General features: G+C 33.7%; 2 protein-coding genes across 3 annotated transcripts in view; one reads left to right on the forward strand and one right to left on the reverse strand.

The window, feature by feature from the left end:
- Positions 1–14: 14 nt before the first annotated feature.
- On the forward strand, positions 15–21370 carry LOC137926080 (erythroid differentiation-related factor 1). The gene is made up of 16 exons (XM_068769622.1): positions 15–192; positions 1473–1657; positions 3322–3430; positions 4304–4441; positions 5148–5289; positions 6668–7366; positions 7850–8034; positions 8371–8475; positions 10280–10408; positions 10954–11605; positions 12146–12304; positions 13127–13346; positions 14179–14359; positions 15079–15215; positions 15877–16034; positions 20705–21370. Exons 1-16 carry the CDS (start codon positions 148–150, stop codon positions 21085–21087), a joined length of 3627 nt encoding a protein of 1208 aa, XP_068625723.1. The 5' UTR covers positions 15–147; the 3' UTR covers positions 21088–21370.
- Positions 21371–22588: 1218 nt separating this feature from the next.
- The window catches only part of LOC137926081 (facilitated trehalose transporter Tret1-2 homolog), a 57277-nt gene continuing 56341 nt past the window's right edge, over positions 22589–23524 (reverse strand). For both annotated transcript variants that reach the window (XM_068769623.1, XM_068769624.1), the window contains exon 11: positions 22589–23356. In XM_068769623.1, coding sequence (XP_068625724.1) covers positions 23332–23356 — 25 coding nt within the window. In that variant the 3' untranslated portion in view covers positions 22589–23331. The remainder of the gene's footprint in view (positions 23357–23524) is intronic.

Consider the following 23524-nt stretch of genomic DNA (forward strand, 5'->3'; position numbering starts at 1 on the left):
ATGACAAACGTCGTCGGCGGCTTGTCACCTGTGTTTGGTATTTTGGTAACATGTTTTAAATTCACCACAAACAGGACCACATAATTCTAAGTGACTTAATTGATTCTACAACTTATCGAATTGTTTTATTATCACAAGATTTAAATAATGGAGGATGGTGAAAATGATAATGAACACACTAAGAGAAACAAGGTATACCGACGATAGTTTTTGATTATTATTTTAACCTTTAATATTCATAATAAACGTTAGTATTATTAAAAAATGTGTATTATTACTAATTTTAGAGTTTAGAAATATTTATTGTGATAATTTTTAAATGATTACTTTACTTTTTTGATTGTTAAATGCGTATACCCATAATTTTATTTACGTAGGTATAATACGTTTATAAGAAGGTAGTGAAATTGTTTGATTTTATAATTAACTGCCGATGTTATAATTAGCACGCGTTTTTTCTCAAATCTTGCTTTCTGTAATAAACCTTTAGCATCCAAATTATCTTCAGGGTTTTGTGATGAAGTCATGATGTATTAAATGAGATGACTTATTTCAAAATAATAAAATTCACGTGGTACATTTTGCAGTTGTAGCAGTAATTCTTATCTGTTGTTATGTTATGACAAGATTTCTGTTGAAGTAGATCATATATGAGTAGTTTTGTGAGAACTATTTTTTTAGTAATAATTAAGTTGAAATGACATTTTAGAATGAATTGCTCTTGCTATTATTAAAAAAATAGTGTCATATATATCTTGTACCATTCTTTGACTCCATAAAATTAATAACTTTTTTGTGGTCAACTTTTGCTTCTAGTTTGTAATACACTACCATGTAATGATTTAGAGTCCAAATTATCATATTATTTAAACTGTTTATTAAATTTTATTACAATGAACATCATATTTTAAATGATAGAAATGGGAATGAATTGCTTAAGTCCCAAAATAAAGACATCACAAATAAAAACCCGACTTTGTTGTGGGCTTTACTCAGATCAGGATGCTTTGGATGGTGAAGCCCAGTCTCTTTCTGGTTTCTATCACATTGTACTCTTCTGGCCTTCTTTTCGTGACATAAATGTGTGATCAGCATAAGCAGTCCAAAGTCAATTATATATTTTTTATTTGAAATTACACAGTTTTTAATTATTGCATCATGTTGTTAATAACTTTAAAATGTGTTATTACTTTCAGCATCCTTCTGCTTAAATAGCGAAACAATTAAATCATACATTCAAATTTACTACATAAACTTCTACATAAATTTAATACTGGTTATAAATTGTGCTACCATATATGTGGCTAATATATAGATGTGTGTGTGTATTTAATAATTAAAAGTTGTACAGAATTTACTTTGTGTCATCGTAATTTGTCTTTAAGAGCCTGTTTTAAACTTTTAACTATATTTTTTTATGATAACTATGTAAATATATTACTCTACTTTAATTTATACATCTTTGATTACAGGACCGCAGTCCTTCACCGGGAATAAAATCCACAGCTGTGGTGAAATACACAGCATTTCAGAGTCCAGTCGGATACGCACGGTTGCAATGTAACACAGATCTGAACCTGCCCCCCTCTAACTGGGGGGCAGCGATAGACTCTTATGGGTTAAAACAGATTTTAACTAGAGGATCAGGTTTGTCAAGGTAAATTTCTATTATTACATATAAAACCATGGAATTACTATAACTCAAGACATCACTACTGATAGAGGCCTTCTTCTTTTCTTGTTTTGTGTCTGCACACTGGTTTATGCAAGTAAGCGGCACTGCACTCATCAGGGTTAGCTTTTTTCAAGCCATCCCAACTTAAGAAACCTCAGCAGATTTGTGAATTGTGCAGGATCTCTGGAAGGCACAACATTTTCAGTTGTTAGGTTTAACAAGTTGATATAGGTACACAGAAGACAGTTAGTTATGGAACATATGGTACTCGCTAGGCGATGATAGTATAGTAGCCCCATCCTTCTGGTGGTCTGCTTTTACTCACTTTTTCAGTGTAGCTATTTATTAGCTTGTTCGTACTTTAATATTTAATAGATTCAGGCGTTTTTTTGCATAAGTCTACCCTAACTAAGAATGAGACTAATAAATAAAAAAAAAGAAAATAGTCAGTTAGTAATAATCTAATATATGAAAATAGCTACTTCCGCTATGTAGCAGTCGTCATGCAATAAAGTGCACCACCCACCAGCTGTTTACCACTACCACTACACATGTTTCACCCATCCATGGGGCATCCTCAGGATATGTTACTCCGACCAGTGCCAAACACTGAGTGAGCTCCGTCCATTATTTGCAATGGCCCACTGACAGGTCCCTAGAACTGAAAAATCCAGTCCAAAGATGGAAAATCTTACTCATACTCCTTGGTTCAGCCCTCCAGAATTTCTTTTTCCATGCAAGTGGCACTCAACTGCGTGGGTACAAAATTCAGTAGGTAAGGTAGTCGGGTGCACCTCTTCATGAAGCTGCAAACCATGTTTGAGTTGATTCTGCTACTTCAGTCCTAAAAGCTAAAGGCACTATTTTCTTTAAATTTGACTGGACTTGGATTCGTGTACTTGAACCATTTTGCACAGTGTCAGACACATGAATGGGCACATTGTTCAGATCAAGGCTGACACTGATTCACATCTTATCATCAACTCATGGAGGCACCTAGGACACCCAAGGCACAGTGAAGCCAGATTAGTAGTACAGTATCATTATTGGTGACCTTTTTAAAGGAGAGACGTAGGACAAAAGACACTCCAGCTGTTTAGACTGAATCTCTTCAATAATCACATGTCTCAAAATAATAAAGAAGACAAATAATGATATTTATTAATAATATTCTTATTAATAATTATCCTAATATTTTATTTGTACAACTCATTAGACAATTAACGAAAAAGTATATTGATTAAAATTTCATTTTTTATTTTGACTAGATTCCTCCTTGATCGGTGTAATAGTCATTAAGGTGTCAATGTGTAGTTCAAATGCATATGCATATGCTATCAGTGTATATGGTACACTCTGGTACAAATATTACAAATAATTTATTGCGAAAAAGCTTTTTCGAAATTTAGATTACTTGCAAACTACATTGCATTCCAATAATAAATTCATGTAATCTATTTTCAGAGTAATCAGTTAATACAGGATGATTGGCTAGAGGTGTCAAAGACTTGAAGTTTTTTTGTAGATAAATGTGCTACGTATTCACTTGTTTAAGCTGTTACACCTAGAATGAATCATCCTGTGTAATGTAAAAGTATATTAGAGAAAAAAAGCAAAATATGTATTCATAAAATTGTGTTTCACAGCTTCAGAATGGCGCACATGTTTCCTGATTGTGTGGGGGAGGTTGATGTCATATCTGATGCAGAGTGCATAAAGAAGTTACTGAAGTTGCCCTACCAACCAAATGGAACGGTAAGTCTATTATTTAATGCCTATGCATAGTGGATTAGAATAAAAAACTTACAATTAAACTTGTATTAACACAGTACATTGTAACAAGGTCACCGATATAGCAAAGAATTGCCAGTCTTAAATAGGCAGTAGGCGGAACATGCCGCTCGTGCATCTGAATAGCCGTTGGGGCTGTAAGCTTCTTGAATAGCGTCCACAAGCCTGTATACAGGCCTTGAGTAGTACTGACAGAAGAAACGAACATACAAGACTGTACAGTAACACAAACTGTCAATATAAAAAAAATAAAAAACCAAAAAAAATGTAAAGAGGTTTTAAGTGACCCAGTCAGATGCCAACATTAGGTTGCTGGAATGAAAATAAAAAAAACATAACTGTCATATGTTACTATAATTACAAATATACATATAAAAATAACACAATAAATAATCAAAAGGAGTTGGCTTGAGTAATGCTAACTCTGAAGTAAAACAAAACTCAATACCACTTAAATGAAACCAGCTGGTAGCGACAAAACAAGAAACAAGAACATTAATGATTGATTAATTGAACACTAAACATAAAATACAAAATCAAACAAATGCAATTATTAATATACAAAGTAAAAATTAAGAGTATCCATCAGATGTATGGTAGACTATCATCATCATGTCTTAAACATTCTCTGCAAGGGAATGGTCTCCCACGAAGAATGCCACGGTGACTGGTTTTTCGTTGCCGGTATTCAGTAACTTTTCCGTGACTGTGACCATGTCGTCGGTCCACATAATGGGGGGTAGCCACTTGGGAACTTTTATATGCCTACCCACATCGGAGGACAATTGAATAAATTAATAATAGTTAATATTTTTTAATAATGTACCTCTGTTCTAGGTCAGCATGATGGTGCACAGGGTGGAGAATACATTACTCCTGGATGATTTCGATGTTTATGATTATCTGATGAAATCTGAATGGTCCTGGCTAAAAGATTTCTTCTATCAGAACATTGTGAAGACCATGTCGGAACAGGTAAGATAAATATCTAAAGGTTTTTACTATCTTAACATGTAATTCATGTATTTACAAAAATATCTTGAACTAAATATATTTTTTTACATTTTCTGAATAGTTTTAAGGACTTGTCTAAATGTGGACAACAAGGGGTATTTAACGTTTTATTTTATTATTAAATTACAATATAGCTAGCTATTAGGGTAATTTCTAATGGGCCCATGTTTCTGTAGTAAAAAAGGTTCTTGTATATCTTTGGTGATAGAAAATATTTCAAATTGGCATGCTATGTACCCAGCTCAGGATCAATCAAAATTGTCTGTCTTAACAACATTCGAAAAAGAATAATAAAGAAATCTTGGATTGTAATAATAATAACAAAAACGGAACGAAATTATTAAAAACAAAAATGTACGCATATGCAACAATTCTTAATCAGACATGGTGGATGATTAGTCAGCGATATATAAAAATAGATGTCAATAGTTTTGTCACATAAAATTCTCTTTATATTTTATTCAAAAGGTTTGTGATACCTGGCATATTATATTGTTTATTATACATCAAGTTTTTCATGTAAATCTTATATAAATAAACAATGGTTGTAGAATGTTTTCTTAAAATTTCTTATGGTTTAAATTGGTCCTTTGTCTAAGACTGTATGCCTCTCCAGGAAAGCTAGTTTGAACAAAATAAAAGTTATACTATTTTTCTTGGCTTACAGGAGAGAATGTCCTTGACTCCTGGTCCGGGTGCTCGACAAGCGTTGCAGTTGACTCAACGGTTCCTGTCGCATAGTGTAGTTGAACGGCCTCCACCGTTAAAGCCACCTGCGCGTACTGAAAACACTCCTGTGTGTCTAGCTGGTAAGTAACATTTTTGTTTAACACATTCCATGCCTTGTGGGGCGTACACGACCCCCGCTGCACTCCGTTCAGTCCAATTGCAGTTCTCATTGAAAAAAAAAAGGAATCTTAAAACAAATGAATTGTAAGGTCGAATATAGATAACTTCATATCACGTACGCGCGTACGTAATGCATATTAAAACTTATAACTTTTCCCTGCTAATTATAGCTTTGCAGCATTGTTAACGAAAACGATTTTTTTTAGTGTTAATTTTCAAAGTGCATGTCGTATATGTCCCACGCGGCCTGAATGGAAAATCTTCAAAAATTGCAGTGGCACGGAATGTGTTAAATATCTTTGAATAATGTAAGAATAAAATTTTTATACGGAACGATTTGTTATAGCCACAGTTCAATCAAAAAATCATGGTCACTAAATTTAAAAATTTATTGTCTCAATAAATAACATACAAATGTTTATAAAATTAAGTTTTAAAATTTGAAGTCTGCAAGACTAATGTCAATGTGTAATAATTAAATTGTATATTTTTTTTCAATGTCAAATGTTTAGAATCTAGAGTTGGGTTGGTTGGGTTTATAGTTCCACTGCAAGGCTTGATTTATACCATTATCGAAATGCTTGGCAGACGGGTTGGCGATCTTAGTCTGATATTATGGTACACAGAGAACACTGCTGCCCAGCCCCTGGAATGTTAATGAGCAGTGGCAATTCTATATAATTACAGCACAAAGTGTGAATTATACAAAATTGTTTCCTGGGAATCGAACTTGCAATCTACGATTATAAGTCTCAGTCCTCTATGACTCGGCTACCACTGTTCCATCTTTAAAAATACTTACATGATAAGTAAGAAAAGGACTAATATATAGCTAATTCCGCTATGTAGCAGTAGTCGTGCAATAAAATGCACCGCCTGCCAGCCCGCTGATAGAGGTGCATGCGGCAAACAAAGCGAATTATACAACTACTACCGTTAATTCACTCAACACGTGTTTCACTCTTCAACGGGGCATCCTCAGGAGTATTGTTACGCTGATTAGTGCCAAACACCGCATTTACTTAGTATGGAATTCCGCAAAGTTAGCCTGAATCCATTAGATACTTACATAATAAACTAAATGTCAAAAATGCACATTATCTGTAATTATGTCTATACCTTAATTTTTAGTAACTGACCTAAGCTTGGGATGTGTTAGAAAATACTGTGTGGTTGGTGTATGATTTTTTTCTTGAGTGTCTCATTGAAAATATGAAATAATTCCGAATTTTTTGAAGCTCTTTTGATATTTTGTGTTTATTGTTACATTTGCCAGTTCATTTTAATTAATATATAAAAAATCTATGTAAATTTATAATTTCTTCGTTTTTCCTTTAGGTCCGTTCTTACCAGAACCAGAGACAAAAGTGGAAGGTCCACCAAATGAGCATCTGTACAACAGAAACGTACTCTGGACCTTCGAGGATATCCACATGCTCGTCGGTAGCGACTTACCAATATTCGGTGATAAAGATAGGCCCTGTGTCAGCCTTCGCTTAAGAGACGCTCGGGAACCTATTAACGTCCTAACCGGCATTGACTACTGGCTGGACAACCTAATGTGCAACGTCCCCGAAGTCCTTATGTGCTATCATCTCGACGGAATAGTCCAGAAGTACGAACCTATGAAGACCGAGGAGTTACCTAATATGGAAAATTCTAGATTCTCTCCGAAAGTCATAAGGAATGTTGCACAGAATATATTGTCATTTCTAAAATCAAATGTCACAAAAGCGGGACACACTTACTGGTTGTTTAAAGGACCTCATGATGACGTGGTGAAGTTATATGATCTGACATCCGTTTGTCCTGATAGCCTGGACAATCCGTTCACTACACCAGTAGCGATGTTGCTGTACCGTGTGGCGAGGAATATGAGGTTGACCAACAGGTCCAGGCATATCAAGCAGCTGTTGGAACATGTGGTGAAGCTGTTAAAAGTTGAGAGATATCCGCAGATTGTCGCATCATCTCATTATATGCTGTCGGACTTGTATGTACCTGCTACAACTAACCCGGCATGTCCGGATTTTAAAGGTGCGTATTTTATTTATCATAATTCTACCGCTATTAGGACTTCTTAGAAGCTTTATGCAGTGCTTTTAGCATACAAGAATAAGTAATAAGAAATGTCTTTATCATGATATGTTCTATTTGTTAAATTTCAAATGTATCATTGCTGATAATTTTAAAATTTCATTGGAACCTAAATATATGAAAGCCTATTGGTGGCAACCAATCCAGGGTGATATTAAATACAATCCGTTAGGGATAAAAAAAACTAGTTAAAGATTGTTCGATGGCCTCGCACTGTCCCATGACTAATCAAATCTTTCCTAATTAGTAAGATAATTTCACAGTGACCAGTTTAAGGCATACTTTTTAATGAGAAGGAATTAACTATAATACACCACACAGACAAACAAATTTAATAAGTCAATATTTTTAATTAAGTAAAAAAAAAATAAACCTTAAACTATTGAAAAAAGATAAAAATTTCAATAAATGTTTTTTATACAGACGAAAGTTCAGATTCGGAGGACGAAAGCGACTTCGGTAACTACGCAGAGTTTGCAAGCGAGAAAGGTAATGGTGATGGGCGTACGTGCGAAGGGGACGACGGTAACATGTGCGAGGGAGACAACGCTAGCGGATGCGACAATAACACTCATAACGTTGAAATCACTAGCGAACATTCGGATAAGGTAACTTTAATATATAATTTTTTTCTAGAAAATTCTTCTGTATATACTTAAATAAGTTTTAGTAAATGTTTAAATTATACAGAATGATTGGTTATAGGTGAAAAAGTGTCAAGGGGGGCAATAGTTTACACCTATTTTTAATCCTCTTGTATATTTTTTTTATTAGAATGTGATAGGCCAATAAGTTCTAGCAATACAGTGTTATAACCTTCTTTATTATTTCAGAAACCGTTTTTGGTTAGCCTATACATTAATTGATTGAGTTAATTACTATGTTTATCGTTTGGTTAAAAAATATTTAGATCCCTTATAGGTCTGATACATTTTCTTTTCCAGGAGGAAGAGTCGTGTGAGAAGGAAGAGAAAGTGGAGAGTGGAAAAGGCGAGGGCAGACAGCTTGCGCTCAGGCATATTGGCGACCGCGTCAAGAATACTGCGCCTGTGAGTTGTATTTCAAATAATAGTGTATACAGGTGTTAGTCAACGCTCCAGAAGAAGTCCTGCGATTTTTGACTCCTTGTTATTATCATTTCATGTGCTATGATGACCTTTACCTTTATTTCCGAGATGTAAACTGGCAAAAATATGCAGTACACCAATACCTCGCTTTGCGTCGTTTCGTTTTGCGCTTTTATCGCAAGTTGCGTCGCTGCTTAATTAGCACTAATTTTCACTGTGCGTCGATAGATTTTCGGGTTTGCGTTCTTTTGGGTTGAAGTCTTTAATTTTTTTGAAATTTTCTTTTTTTTCCAAAAGACGGCAACACTTTTGTTTCTAATTGCGCCATGCCTTTAAAATTCGGGGATTCTCTTTCCGACTATAAATCAACGCAATTTTAATACAGTTTTATTTTCACTTTGTTTTGCTAATTTTGGAGTTCAGTTTCAATTACGTAGTGTGTTGTGCTTTTTTTTTTAAAAGGGAATAATAAAATTATATAAATTTTTACGTGTTGTTTCTGGTTACAAAAAAGGTATATATTTTTCCAATTTATTTATTGGTAGAGTTATATTATTTTTGTTTTTTAAATGTTTTCTTTGTTCAATTTTCATTTTTAAAAGTTTTATTTTCGTAACCCTGGAACCTATCTACGATCTTTACATGGTTTGCTATAGAAAATCTTAATTCACTTTGCGGCGTTTCAATTTGCGTCGTATTTTTTTTTGGTACGTAACCACGACGCAAAGTGAGGTATTGGTGTATCTCTTTTGCCGTGCCGTTATATCGTCAAAGAAAAAAGATCATTATTCTATATAGTAATAAGATCAAAACTTGTATAAATGTTAAGTAGGACCAAATAAATATATTTCATTGTAATATTGTAATGAGGAGTACCGTAGAAGAATCAATCGTGGACATAGCTGGAGGAATTTCTTGTCTGAAATGACAGTGAGCTGGGCACACAGTTGGCACCGAATGGTTCTTGAGTGACGACCAAGGGCAGGTATAAGCAGGGTGGGTGGCTATATCCCCCATTATGTGGATTTGCGTGGAGTCGTTGGATGCGTGCAGCAACACTGGTCATCATGTAGATTTTTGGGGGAGGCCTTGTAGTGGGTGTCCATCTAGCTGAAAAGGAGAAGAAGCAGGTTGTATTAAAAGTTAAAGTTATATTTTATTTAACCCTTAATAACCTAGAGTTTCAATTTTGATACCAATCTTTTAAACCGAATGTTCACATTACTATTGTTTTTTTATAGGTTGGCTGTACGTATTTTACTGTTGTATAATATTCTTTCCAACGAAATAAAAAAAAATATTTTCCCTTCATCTAAACCCTCAAGCAAACACAGTAATATTATAAAAAGTCACTTTCGTAAATCAGGCTACTAAGGGTTAAGACGGTCTCTTTCGAATTGAAGGAGATATCAGGTGGATATCAGGATAAAAAAAACTCGTATATGCTTTCAATTAACATTTGTGTTAGTTTGGATATAATAATATAAAAACTTTTTAATGTAAAGATTATAAAAAGTAACTTAATAGATAAATAAAAATGTACGTAAAATGGGTGTGGTTTTATGTGTGGGTGTGACATATTTGTGTGTGTCTATATCCAATGGCGTACGTCCTAGAGCGACATTTTTGCTTTTAATGCTATTAGAAATTCACGTTTCTGGTAAGCCCTCCACTATACGCCTGATAACATGGTCAAGGTCTCAGGAAGAGAAGGAGAGACCTATACCTTGCGTCTATCGGCTGAAAAAAGAAATGATTGAATGCTTATTGATTGTATTTTTTTCAGGACGAAAAGACGAAGTGCCAGAATTCGAGTGGATTGGGTGTACAAGTTCCGGATCGGTGTGGTCGTGCCCTGAAGCATGCGTTACAAGGACTAAGCGCCCTTCATCATGTCACCATCGGCAGGAATAAGGTCAGATTGTAATATCAATTCAAATTTAAAACTAAAATATCTTTTAAGTAGACATTTACACGCATTTTTAATTGTCAATTATTTTAACATATATAGTAAGCTACCATTAGTTCAGAATGCTGAACTATGTATCAAGCATATAAATTAGTCAACAAATTTAAGTTCCACACATTTATATAAAAAAACTTGTTTTATTACACGCTTTTTAAAACTAAGAAAAAAAAAGTTTCTTGCCAGTTTCTTCTCGGTGGAATAAATGCTAGAATAACATGTAAAAAAATACATATTTAAATATACATTACGTTTAAGTTACTTTTTGAATGTGTTTAGCGAAGCCTGTTGTAAAGAACTAACTATAAAAAATCATTGTCTAATGACGTTACGTACATCTCGTACACCAAGGTGTTTTAAAATCCATAAAAACGTTTGTTATTTCGACTACAAAATAGTTTTAGTGTAGCATAACGAAATGCATTTAATTAATCATATTTAAATTTATTAAATTTTATAGTTATTATAAATTGATTTTAAATTTATTTCAACAGGAGGAAGAACGCGAGCGTCTCAAACAACAGATAATTATAGAAGAGCAACATCCAAAAATGGCGAATCCGTACGAACCAATAAAAATGAATTACGAACCTCTTAGCAAAAAGAAACAAGACCCCAAAGAGCATGTTTCTAGAAGCCGTCGCCGAAAACGCGAGAAGAAAACCACGGAAAAGTCCGGAAATTATTTAATCGAGACAAACTCGAACATTGACAAGAACGCCATCTTGATACGCAAGGAAAACAAGATGGCGTCGTGGCATGAACCGAACCGCGACGACAACTTCGCATGGAAACTTCATTTGAAGACATTGCTCTATGAAAAAATTTGTCTAGCCTACGCGACATTGGCGGAATATAGTTATTCACATGAACAATATGGTTTCTCACTGAAATATATTGGCATGGCGAGTAAATGTCAAACGCTGCTGAGTAACATGATTATAAAGAGTAGAGTGGTTGACGCCAGTTGCCTCATTGGGCGTGTAGGAGACAATTTCTTTCAGTTGAGCAAACACTGGAAAAGTCTGGAGCAGTTCCGCAAGCAATTCGAAACAGACCACGAGATCGACACCAATATTAGAACGGAGATTGAGAATGACATGAGCGAAGAGATCGAGGGGAATTACACGGATGAATTTGATCTCGGTAAGTTAGATGAAAGAATGTGGTAAGAGAAATGAGTAGATCTTGAATAAGAGCTTAAGTCACCGATGTAGCTCGAAGGATTGCTCGAAGTAGCAGTGGGTGGAGTTCATCGCTGGTCTAACTGACACCCGTTGGGGCCAAAAAGTTCTCTATTGGCGACCATGTTTTTGTTAAAGCTACGTGAGTAGGTCCTACGGTCTAAGAATTAGGGGAACCGGAAAGTAATGTCGTTTCTGTCGACATATATTACGGTAAAAGCGATTGATTTGTACCGCTCCGGCATTGATTTGTATACTGAATTGCAAAAGGTTGTTGATAACAAAGGTGAATATATTGTTGATTAGAAATAAACACTTGTTAAGAATAATCGTAGGAATTTAGTTTAAGAAGGCGACATTACTTTCCGGTCCCCCTTAATAGAAGAAGTCGCTGGATGCGGTCAGTATAAGACCGGTTATCGTGGTCTTTGGGGAGGTCTTTGCCCTGGAGTAGGCGTATATCGGCTGACTTGATGAATGATTAAATGTCTTTTTTCTGCAGATATATCCCTGCCGTGCAGCGACACAGACGCGATGTTGCGATCGTGTGAGTACTACAGGCGGGCTGGAGGCGTCGCAGGGGCGAAGCGCCCGGAACTGATGCGTCGGCTTGCGTCAGTCTGCAACGAGCTCGCCGTACGCTTCATGAATGATGCACAACGTATGTACTAAACTTTGATGTATATGTATGCGTACATTTGCGTATATGTGCATGCATATTAACTTATATCAATATATGTGTGTGTAAACTTATTATATGTACATGTCAACATATACATTTGAATATATATGTAAGTGTAAACTTTCGTGTATATGGACGAAAATTTACATATACTTGTGCATATATGTACATGGAAAATTGCTTATCCGTAGGTATATGGGTTACTATGTTGGTGTAATATTTATATCATGGGTTACATTAATAACTACATCTTTATATATGTATTACTTTGTTACATAATACTTAATTTTTATGTCACATTTCCTTTTTAAAATACAAATCTTTTCTGTAAGAAATTGCGGAATGAAATAAGACCGCTAATTGAACTTCACTATTTATATTATAGTGCTCTGTGCTATACTTATAAAATGTGCAATAATACAATACACATTTTCTCTCTCTCTCTTTCTTTCTATCTCTCTATATATAAAATCGTGTTTGTAAGACTATAGGTCTGGCTTAAAATTTATGATGACTTATATTTTTGGATTTGTCATTCGTACTAGAGTAATAAGTATTAAAATATGATTTTAATTAATGAAAAAATTGTCAATTAAAACATAGTGTAACAAATTGCACATAATATATTGTATAAATTTAAATATACGAAACCTATTCATTGACTTTGGCCTTACAAAGTTCGCTGGGTCAGCGAGTAAATAAATACCCATCCATTACATTTAATTACCAAAACAGCTACTTTAGTTCTCTTAATTTAAGTTCTTTTTCAATCATAATTTCTTTATCTCTTCTTGTATCTAGAACTTTACTTGAAGTATGTGGAGGAACCAGATCAGAAGGACCCGAAGGCCAAGCTGATGATGAAGCAGTTCCAGACTCTGTCGAGGCGTTCTGCCGAGTGCTTGGACGAGGCCACCAGCATCTTCGAGCAGGTCAACGATATTCCCAACCTCGCGCTGCTTTACTGCAACAAGGGGAGATACATGAGGTTTAAGGCCCACTGCGATCAAGGAGGTTTTAAGTGAGTACACATTTTTTTTTAAATTTTTTAGGCTTTAGGAAAGACAAGGCAAAGGCATCAATGCAGTGTTGTGTATCTAGTAAGTGATATATTTTATTTATTTTTAGGGATTTGTCTTATCAATAGCACTTATATCATCATGTCACTGCAAGGTATAGGTGTCTCCAAAAAATTGCTAGTCTACTTAGTGAGGAGTTTACCTACTCTGAATCTATTATATATTTATTACACATTATGATTATAATTTTTTTTTAAATAGTAAGTTTTTGTCTTAAAGAAATTGTCAAAGTATGTAAATAATTGACATAGCCTAATGTATTGGTAAGTGGCATTAGGCAGGCTACAGCGCGCAGATGATGCCGCTAGAGCCTTAAGGTTCTAGAGCGGAGACCACGGACTGGCAAACGGAGAACCTCCGACCGGGAGGTGGTCAGAGAACTTTCTCATGGTCTTTGGAAGGCGACGGACGTAGGCCGCTTCCTACCAGCCTTATTGAAAGTCAATGGAGGGAAGAATATGATCCGAAATGGACGCCATATTGTTAAAATGATTATGATGATGAATTTTAAAGATGGTGATATTTAATATAAAAGATATTGGGGCCTTAAGGGTCAGGAGTGAAGACCACAGACTGGAAAACCTAGGACATCTACTTATTAGGACACACCAAGGTAGATAATCTTGTACTTTGGAAGACGCTGGATGCTGACAGCCTCTCCCGATCCAATTGAAAATCTATGTGGAAGACCTTTGTTCAGCAGACAGCTGAAATAACGATATTGCCGTTTCACTCACTCTTTAAGGAATGTTAATTAATATTTTTTGCCTATAGCGCGGAGAAGCGAAGCTTATACAACCAGGCAGAAGAGTTATATTTGTCGGCGCTAAAGTTGCTGGGACCGCGGGAGACATGCGGCGCCACCTCCATCTGGGAGCTGGTGTCCTGGGAGCTGTCCTGTCACCTGTACACCCGAGCTGTACTCATGCAGGACTGTCCAGGAATGTACTCGAACGTGAGTACCCTAGCGTTACCCGGATTTTTTTTTAGTTTAAAGGGGTTTTTGTCATAGGGTGTCTATATTATATATTTATGTTGTTTTTTGAGTTGTTAATTTAAGTTGTTGATAATAAGCATGATACAGCATGAGTAACAATTTAATTGAAGTTGTTAATTCTAGTATTTTTCAGACTGGATTCTTCATAAAAGATCTAGTATTAATAACAATAACAGTAGGAGTAACAGGTACAGTAGAAGTACCAGTAACAATAGAAGTAACATAAACAGTAGAAGTAACATTTACAGAAGAAGTAAAAGTAAAAGCAGAAGTGAGAGTAATAGTAGAAGTAACCTTAACAGGAGAAGTAAAAGTAACAACAAGAGTAACAGTAACGGTTTAAGTAACTATAATAGTAGAAGTAACAATAACATTAACACAAGAAGTAAAAGTAACAGTAGAAGTAACATTAACACAAGAAGTAAAAGTAATAGCAGAAGTAACAGTAACTGTAGAAGTAATAGTAACAGTAGAAGCAACAGTAACAATAATAAAAATAAATCATTTATTTATTGAAACATGGATAGATACTGGTTTCAAATAAAACGTAATAATATTTCACAAAATAATGCGTAAAATATATTATGCAATAGATAATAATGCCAATATTGCACACCGCGGTAATAGTTGCTTTAGCCACGATTTTACAACAAATTTATATGATTTCTCATCACCAGGTAACGGAAGTTGCTGAGGCGTTCAAACACGCTCTAAAGTACTGCCTATTAAGTCCTGGTCCGAGACAATATCTCTACCAGTTCCGCGCGGCGATGATATACCACCGGCTGGGTTCTTTCTACCACTCCCAGTTCAGGTAAGTGGGTGTGGTGACCATTATCTGATCACTTCATTCAAATTTCTGCTGGTATTCCTATCTGATTTTTGGCACAGGGTCCATAGTTCTCGTTTATTAAATTTCCCACATTATTTTTATTTTTGCGCTCTTCTACCATACTTCTTGAGATCTTTCTTTTCTTCTTACATTCTACAACTCCTCTACCGTTCTATTTCATACCAATTTGCCCTTTCGTTGACATTATTTCTTCACCTCACTTCTCAATTTTATTCTATTACCAACTTATTTTAGGTCTTTTTATATTTTAACATGATTTATATTCTCTTACTACATGTGGATTATTTCGATTATTTATTATTATTATAATATTAACTGTTTCTCCATATATTTTTTATTTATTACCTCCTTGTTTTTGTTTGCTTCTCTTGAACAAAATTCTTAATTTTAGCTTGTGTTCCTGTATATTGCATCTGCCACTATCGTCCTGCTATGCACGAGACAATGTTGCCCGATGTAATATAGTTACCTGTATAAGAAGTTAAGAGAAAAAAAAAACTGAATAAAAATCTATCTTTTCATTAGCTTTGATAGTATGAGGTCGTTAGAGGTGTATGGCGTTAATGTAAAAAAAAAACCTTCAAAATGATTGTGAGGTTCATGTGAGTGATCGTGTTTATAGGATCACGCAAGAGGAGGGCGCTAAGAGGCGGACGCTTTTGAACGCCACGCGGACCAACTACGAACAAGCTGCCAACCTATTTGCTGCCCTGGAGGACGCGGGGATGTTCCTCACGGTGCGACTGGAACACGTCGCTGCGCTGGAGACACAGGCTGCTGGTGAGTAACATACTGCTGGGATGCAAGCCTCTTAGAGATACGTAAAGAATCGTAATGCATGCCTTTATTATTTGTTTTTATAGGTAGGGGGAGTCACACAAGATTCCGTAGGTGAAAACTACCAATTGAAACATTTTAAAACTTTCACCAAAATAGGGTTACGTAGGATTATTATCAAATAAAACAGCTATGTAAGAATCCTACCAATTGAAATTGGTAGGAATCTCACATAATTCCGTTCTTCTCGGTTAAGTTAATTCTTGAGAAAAATATCGCTATTTGGGATTCCTACCAAATGAAATCTTCAATCTTCAGAGGAAAGGTTTATCACCGTCAATATTTGGGATTTTTTCTTTGGTTTAGACGCCTTCTACGATAAACAGATTCCTCCTTGATTCACAATACATCCTTATTACCAAGAAACTAAGTTATTTGTTATGTTATGACGTCATTTCCGTGACGTCACTGCTAGTAGGATCCGCTCTATTTCGGTCCCGATCAGTGGTCTACTTGAACGGCATGAGACTACTATGCGGTCTTAGTCCAGATCGGTTGTTGAACTTTAATAGTGGCTTACCTTGTGATGTTCCTTTTATTGAGATACAAGTCTCAAGTACTCTTGCAAAAGTGATTTTTCAGGTTTCACCAAACGGAACCTTATTTGTGTCTCAAATTATTGTTAATTTTTTTTTAAAGAATACATATAATACACAGGCTTGGAATTGGAAATAGGCAGTAGCTTTAAATGGGTGAATGCTCAATAAATGATAGATCACCATGTTTGATCATCCTTATTTGAGCCATAAACGCCCACTGCAAAGCTCAGGTCTGTTCCAAAGATATCTATATACATGTTATATGATGTTATACACCAATACCTCGCTTTGCGTTGTTACGTTTTGCGTTTTCTCGAAGTTGCGTCACTGCTTAATTAGCACTAATTTTCACTGTGCGTCGTAAGATTTTCGAGGTTGCGTTGTTTTGGGTTCGAGTCTTTAATTTTTTTTTGAAATTTTCTTTTTTTCTAAAAAGATGGCAACACTTTTGTTTCTAATTGCGCCATGCCAATAAAACTCAGGGACTCCCTCTCTAACTAATATCAACACAATCTTAATACAGTTTTATTTTCACTTTGTTTTGCTAATTTTAGAGTTCAGCTTCAATTACGTAGTGTGTTGCGCTTTTTTTAAAAGAGAATTATAAATTTATATTAATTATTACGTGTTGTTTCTGGATAAAAAAAGTTAAATATCATTCCAATTTATTTATTGGCAGAGTTATATTATTTTTGTTTCTCAAATATTTACTTTGTTCAATTTTCATTTTAAAAAGTTGTATTTTCGTAACCCTGGAACCTATATTCGATTTTTATATGGTTTGCTATAGAAAATCTTAATTCACTTTGCGGCGTTTCAATTTACGTCGTGTTTTTTCTGGAACGTAACCACGACGCAAAGTGAGGTATTGGTGTACTATGATCTATATAATGGTACGTAGATGATGGTGCTGCCATTCCTCTGTAAACATGTTTATGAGCGGTGGCAATTCTATACAATTAATGCACAAAGTGTGAATTGTATAAGGTTGTATCTCGGGAATCGATCCCGCGAACTATGATCGCCTAGTTCTTTACCGTTGGGGTACCAATATTCTTACACTAAAACGTTCATTGCTGAACATAAACAAATGAATTTTTTTTACTAAATTACCCTTTTAATAGATAATTAAAACAAAATGTAATTATAAAAATTTTAAAAGAGTTCATACATTACATTTATTTTTTTTTTAAAAATTAAGTATATACGAAAATTTGTATAATTAAAAATACATAGTACATGTTTTGGTTTTGGCACGTAAAACATTCTAATTAAAATTCTTTTACAATTCTTGTACAAATAATAAATCACGAAATTGTAACAAAGCTTGATGCGACGGTTTAAAATGTTTAACATTGTAATAAAACGGTCGCTATTTTAATGAATAAATAAATAATAAATGCAATCTCTATCTAAACATGCTGAGATTAAATGTCGCATTGCCAACTCATCGGTTTCGACGTGGCGGTCTCAAATTCCGTATACAAGTGAATGTAAGAGAGAAATATTAGGAGGATAAAGTAATATCGTTTCTGTTCACATATCTTCTATCGGTATTGAAAATTTGTATACTAGACGCCAAAAGGTTGTTGATAACGAAGGTGAATATATTGTTGATCACAATTATAAACTTGTTAGAAAGGGTCGTGTGAATTTAACTTAAGAAATCAATATTACTTTCCGGTCTCCTTAATAAATCGTTACCAAACAAATAAATAAATCAAATCTATTTGATCTACAATTGAGATTAATATTTTAAACAATATTAATTAATATCTGAGAAACAGTTGCAAGACTTGCTTTCTATACCTGAAATAAATACATTTAAAAAACTTTTAAGTTAAACGGTTTTTTGATACCCATATTGTGGTGGTTGTGGAAAAATATGTACCTAGTCCGCCATATTGGAACGGCGTCCATCTTGAATTTTAAATTTTGACATAATCATCGTGTTTTACTAGTGTAGCCCTTTTATTTGATACCCATATTGAGGGGGTTAAGGATAAATACGTAATCTGCCATTTTGTATCGGCGGCCATCTTAGATTTATAATGTTATTGATTTTATTATATTGTATTGTCATCTAAATTAAATGTGTGTACCAAATTTGAGATCAATCTGACAACGGGAAGGTGCTTAAATTTCAATTTCTAATTTTGATCCAAATAAATTCCGTACGGGTCGAACTAAATGAAACTGTTTAAATACGCATCGTGCCAAGTAACACGCTAACGTGTCTGCACTGCGCTTGAACATTCTATCTTCGTTGTTGAACTATTGGTTTTTAGTTATCTTATATATTTAGGGTCCGCCACTATATATATTATCATTTTTGAATTTTGATTGAGAGTTCCAAACTTTAATTGACATTAACTCCTTTAAAGCTTTTACATCTATAGCCAATCACCCTGTATGTTCTGCGCAGTTCATACTTGCACATATCACCTTAATACATAGTGCTTCTTATTAAGAAAATACCGACAAATGTATACTTTAAATTTATATATTTTAATTGACTGCGAAATAAAGTTTATAAAATCTTTTACACCTATATACAACCACCTAAATAAGGCTTTATTTAAAAGCTGAAGTGACTTTGAACTAGAGGTTCAATGCGATTAAAATAAGAATAGGACCGGCCTAGCGCCATGTTGTGACGTCACAACGGGAACTTGGTATAGTGTGCAAAAAAAGCAATGTTAAAAAATAATACCAGTGGCTAAAGTCACTCGCTCGGTTACCTTCGAAGCAGTTTCCAAATGCTTAATGAAACTTCCAAATACATCACGCGATATATGAATATTGCCATCTGGCCCTGGTACAATTCTTGCTTGTTTTAACTGGTCCAACAACATAATGGCACGTTTTTTCTCTTCCTCGAAGTACTTATCAACATTGCTGATAATCTCTCGAGCTCGCCGATGTAAAACACTACCTCTTTTGCTCATTGTAGAACAAATTAAACAATCAACAATAACAATTATTATTATTTTTTTTATTTTATATATTTAATGCTGACCGTACTTATATGAGTGAAGTTAGCCGAGAGCCCGTCCTATTCTTATTTTAATCGCATTGTATATATCTTTATAATTGTATAGTTAAACTTCAGTAATGAAAAGACAACGCTACGCCAAAAATCCGAGTCTGACGACTTCGGATCATAAACTCTTATTGACATCTGACTTGACTTGTTTTGACACAAAGCAAACATACTTACTACGTCTGTAAATAAGTCGCAAGCGATTGTTAAGCCTTTAGTGAAATAAAAATAAATCCTTTGTACAAATTAAATGTCGACTAGTAAACACAGTGTTTTATGGCACTATATTAATATAAATTAAACACTTTAACGTTTGTAAAAAGATTTTATAATTTTAATACCTTTTGAGAGATATCTATGTATATACAAAACCATACATACATATCACATATCTTTGGAACCAGAAGGTTTAGAGATTTGAAATTTTTTAGATATATTTCTTTCGTCGCGTAGAGGTAAATCTTACGAAAATGTCCGCTAGGGGATTGATAGGACTTCTGGAATTCGTCGATCACCCGTGGGGTGCTTTCTCGTGGGAGAAAATATCTCATCTTCTCCTTCAGGTATAATTGCGTCACAACCATGCGTAACTTACATCTTACAAATGTTAACTAAATATGTAATTTTGCATTCTTTAAAAAATATATTGTCGTGCTAGGTTTCTTCGCCTGGTTCTTCTCAGGTTTGAGGCATTTATCATCTGAACATATGATACACTCTTCTAGACGTAAATAACTATCTCTCTAATATCTTGTTTCTCGTCGGGTTTTTCTCGACTAAATTAACATTCCTAACCTGTCAATAATATATGACACCAATAATACTATGTATAAATATGTATATATAAATTTACTTTAAATCAATGCTATGTCGTTTCGAAAGTGTTTAGTATAGTCTATTCGAAAGAATAAAAATTTATTTTGTTTTTTAATTAGATACGTAATCCATCTTATATCGAATAAAGAATTGTGAATTTGAATATAATAAAATCTGTATTGACCTAACCTAACCTAACCCAACTATTTTTACAGTGTCGCCGAATTTAAAACTCAAGTCACTACAGACAGCTGTCCAGTTGCTACGTCAGTGCCACTCTATTATGAAACTCCTCAAGGATAAGGATCCGGATGAACAGAAGGAAACTCCAAAGCCGGAGGATGGTGATGAAAGGACAATCAAAACGGAGCACAGTCTGTTGACCTTGTATGAAAATAGGCTTCACTTCATATTGAAGAGTATCATACAGTATTGCAGGACGAAAGCAAATAAGGACTATGATAAAATATCTGATATGTACAAGAAACTGTACTGCGCAAGTTTAAAGATTAAAAAAGACGAAGATGTGAGGATATACGCTTCCAGCATATGCGACGTTCTAGTCTCTATGGACGAAATCTCGAAAGAGTTCGAATAAAGTGCCACTACATAAATATAAGAGAAACTGCGTTCATCTATTAATATCATTAATCTGTGAACATGTTTATTAAAACAATGACGTGAATATTGAAACATAAGTTTGACAGTTGTCGACCATTTTGAAAAATGGTGTCGTTTTGCGCGGGAATTTGTCTTAAATAAATTCTCTCTTATTGTATTAATGAATACATTATAGGTTTAACAATTGACTGACAAAGTGATATAACTTGATTTTTTTTAGTTAATCCATTTTACCACTGTTATGATATTGTAAAAATAAATGACTACAATTTATAAAGCGTTTTCTTTTACTTTCCTCCAATTGTTGGTAATAATACTGTATCGTTTTTAATACAGGACTATTGGTTATAAGTTTTAAATCTTTTATACTGTATAAAATATTCACTCTGAAATATGTTATAATAATTTATGTTTTTTATTAGTATGCGACAAACCAAAAACTTTTCTGGCAGTATAAAGTTTGCAATGATTGTAGTTAATTTTAAAACATTAATTATTTCTGAAACTATTAATTTTTATATAGGCTGTACCTTATTTTAATTGATACCAAACGTGCTACATATTTACTCCTTTAATAATTTTACACCTATAGACAATCACCCCGTATATCCTGCGTATTTCATACTTGCACATATCACCTTGGCACATAATGCTTTAAATTAGAAAAAAAACTGACAGATGTATGCATTATAATAAAAACGAGACTTGTCGCTCTAATTTTCGACACAGCATTTTTTTTTAAATTTTTACATATGCTTTAAGGTTTCTTTTTAATTGACTAAAGGCGTGAATACGGCTTTCTTATTTAAATAAATGAAAACCCGTCTATTGGCATTTATAATTACAGATTTTTATAATAGGGGTTGAGTGCATGACGACCCATGATCGTCGGAATTCTTCGTTATCCGCATTAAATTGTTTATCAGTCGCAGATACAATTGTAATATTAAAAATAGAACTTGATTACAGAGTAAAAATAATTAGTCATAAGAGTGTGTATGAATGTACTCGTACGCATACATATGTGTGTGTGTCTTGTTTTTTCTGCTTATTATTGCTTACACGGTCGGCAAAGGTATATGCCAAAGAGCCAAATATGAATATTACAAAAAATTAAAAATACACCTTGGTGGCCAAATCTGATTATTTAGTAAATTTTTATTACACTAAATTAAACTAAATTTAATACTTAATAAACATTTATTAATGTGAGTAATGTGCTTCTATCTCCTTGGAAACTTTTAGAGCCAGATTTTAAACTTAAGGCATAAGTCCATTTTTTTCTTATCAAGTTTTTTTTTAAAATATTATATTGCACCTTTCATGAATATTTGTGCCAGAGTCGCACTTAAGGAGCCAAAGAGATACAGATAGAGATTTTTCCGAACACTGATCACACATGATGATTGTCTCGGTCTAGAAGGATTTAAAATAATATAACACTTTGATAAATTAAAACATTTATTAAAAAACAATAATATTATTATTCTATACTTATTATGTACAACAACACAATATAAATTCATTTATATATCACAACAGGTTACAGTATAAATGGTACCTAGCAACTAAATTTGTACTTTGGTACTGGTCCTATATAAAATAAATATGGCCGCTCGATATGTCGAAATATTGTAATAAATATCACTATGGCTAAATATATTAATATATTTATCAATATACATAAAGTACTTGAGGTAAAAAATGTTCAAAAATTTAATTCACTGGTGCTAATAAAAAAATATTTGTAAATATTTAAAAGTAGATTAAAAATATAAATGTGATATAGATACAAAATATTTTACCGGCCAGCCAGGTTTATTTTTTAATAAATATTTTTAAAAACATAAAAAGTAGACATTGTTTTTTTTAATCGTCATAGGCCTAAAAAAAATTTTATATTAAAAAAATTAAATTTTTTTTAAAGTGACATTGACGTATCGAGCGAACTATTATTTCGTTGTTAAAACTAAAAAAAAAGACAATAAAAACACGCTCACATTAAACTTTACATAGCAAAAATGTATAAAATATTCAAAAAATATTTAATTATACTAATTTTTGATATATTTAATGATATGTCATTTCGACGAAGTACTTTCAACAATTATTATTTGTAAAAATTTTCAGCATCGCATTGATAACGTAATACAAGTGTTCTAGCGATTGATTTACTTAAAAACTATATTTTCTAGGATTCGCAGTGTTATTCAGAGGGGGCTTAAGCCTTTTCAGGTTTTGATTTCCTGAAACAAAAATTATCATTTTTATAGTTATAAAACGATAAATATATTTACCAAAACAATAAAATTACAAAATGTGTAAAACAGAGGCATACAGTTTCCTTTCTCCTACATTCTTATTTAATACTAGATAGATAAGATAATGTATACGTATACAGTAATCCTCAAGAT

The sequence above is a fragment of the Battus philenor genome, unplaced genomic scaffold, assembly GCF_028537555.1.
Source record: "Battus philenor isolate CCGP_79_NKW_IND1 unplaced genomic scaffold, ilBatPhil1.0.hap1 SCAF_28, whole genome shotgun sequence".
Taxonomy (NCBI): domain Eukaryota; kingdom Metazoa; phylum Arthropoda; class Insecta; order Lepidoptera; family Papilionidae; genus Battus; species Battus philenor.

Bases quoted from the DNA above. Each gene is read 5' to 3' on its own strand.
- LOC137926080 (XM_068769622.1), top strand. From the start codon at position 148: ATGGAGGATGGTGAAAATGATAATGAACACACTAAGAGAAACAAG. The intron at 15,216-15,876 runs GTAAGTGGGTGT...TCGTGTTTATAG, and splicing joins TTCTACCACTCCCAGTTCAG to GATCACGCAAGAGGAGGGCG. The intron at 16,035-20,704 runs GTGAGTAACATA...CTATTTTTACAG, and splicing joins GCTGGAGACACAGGCTGCTG to TGTCGCCGAATTTAAAACTC.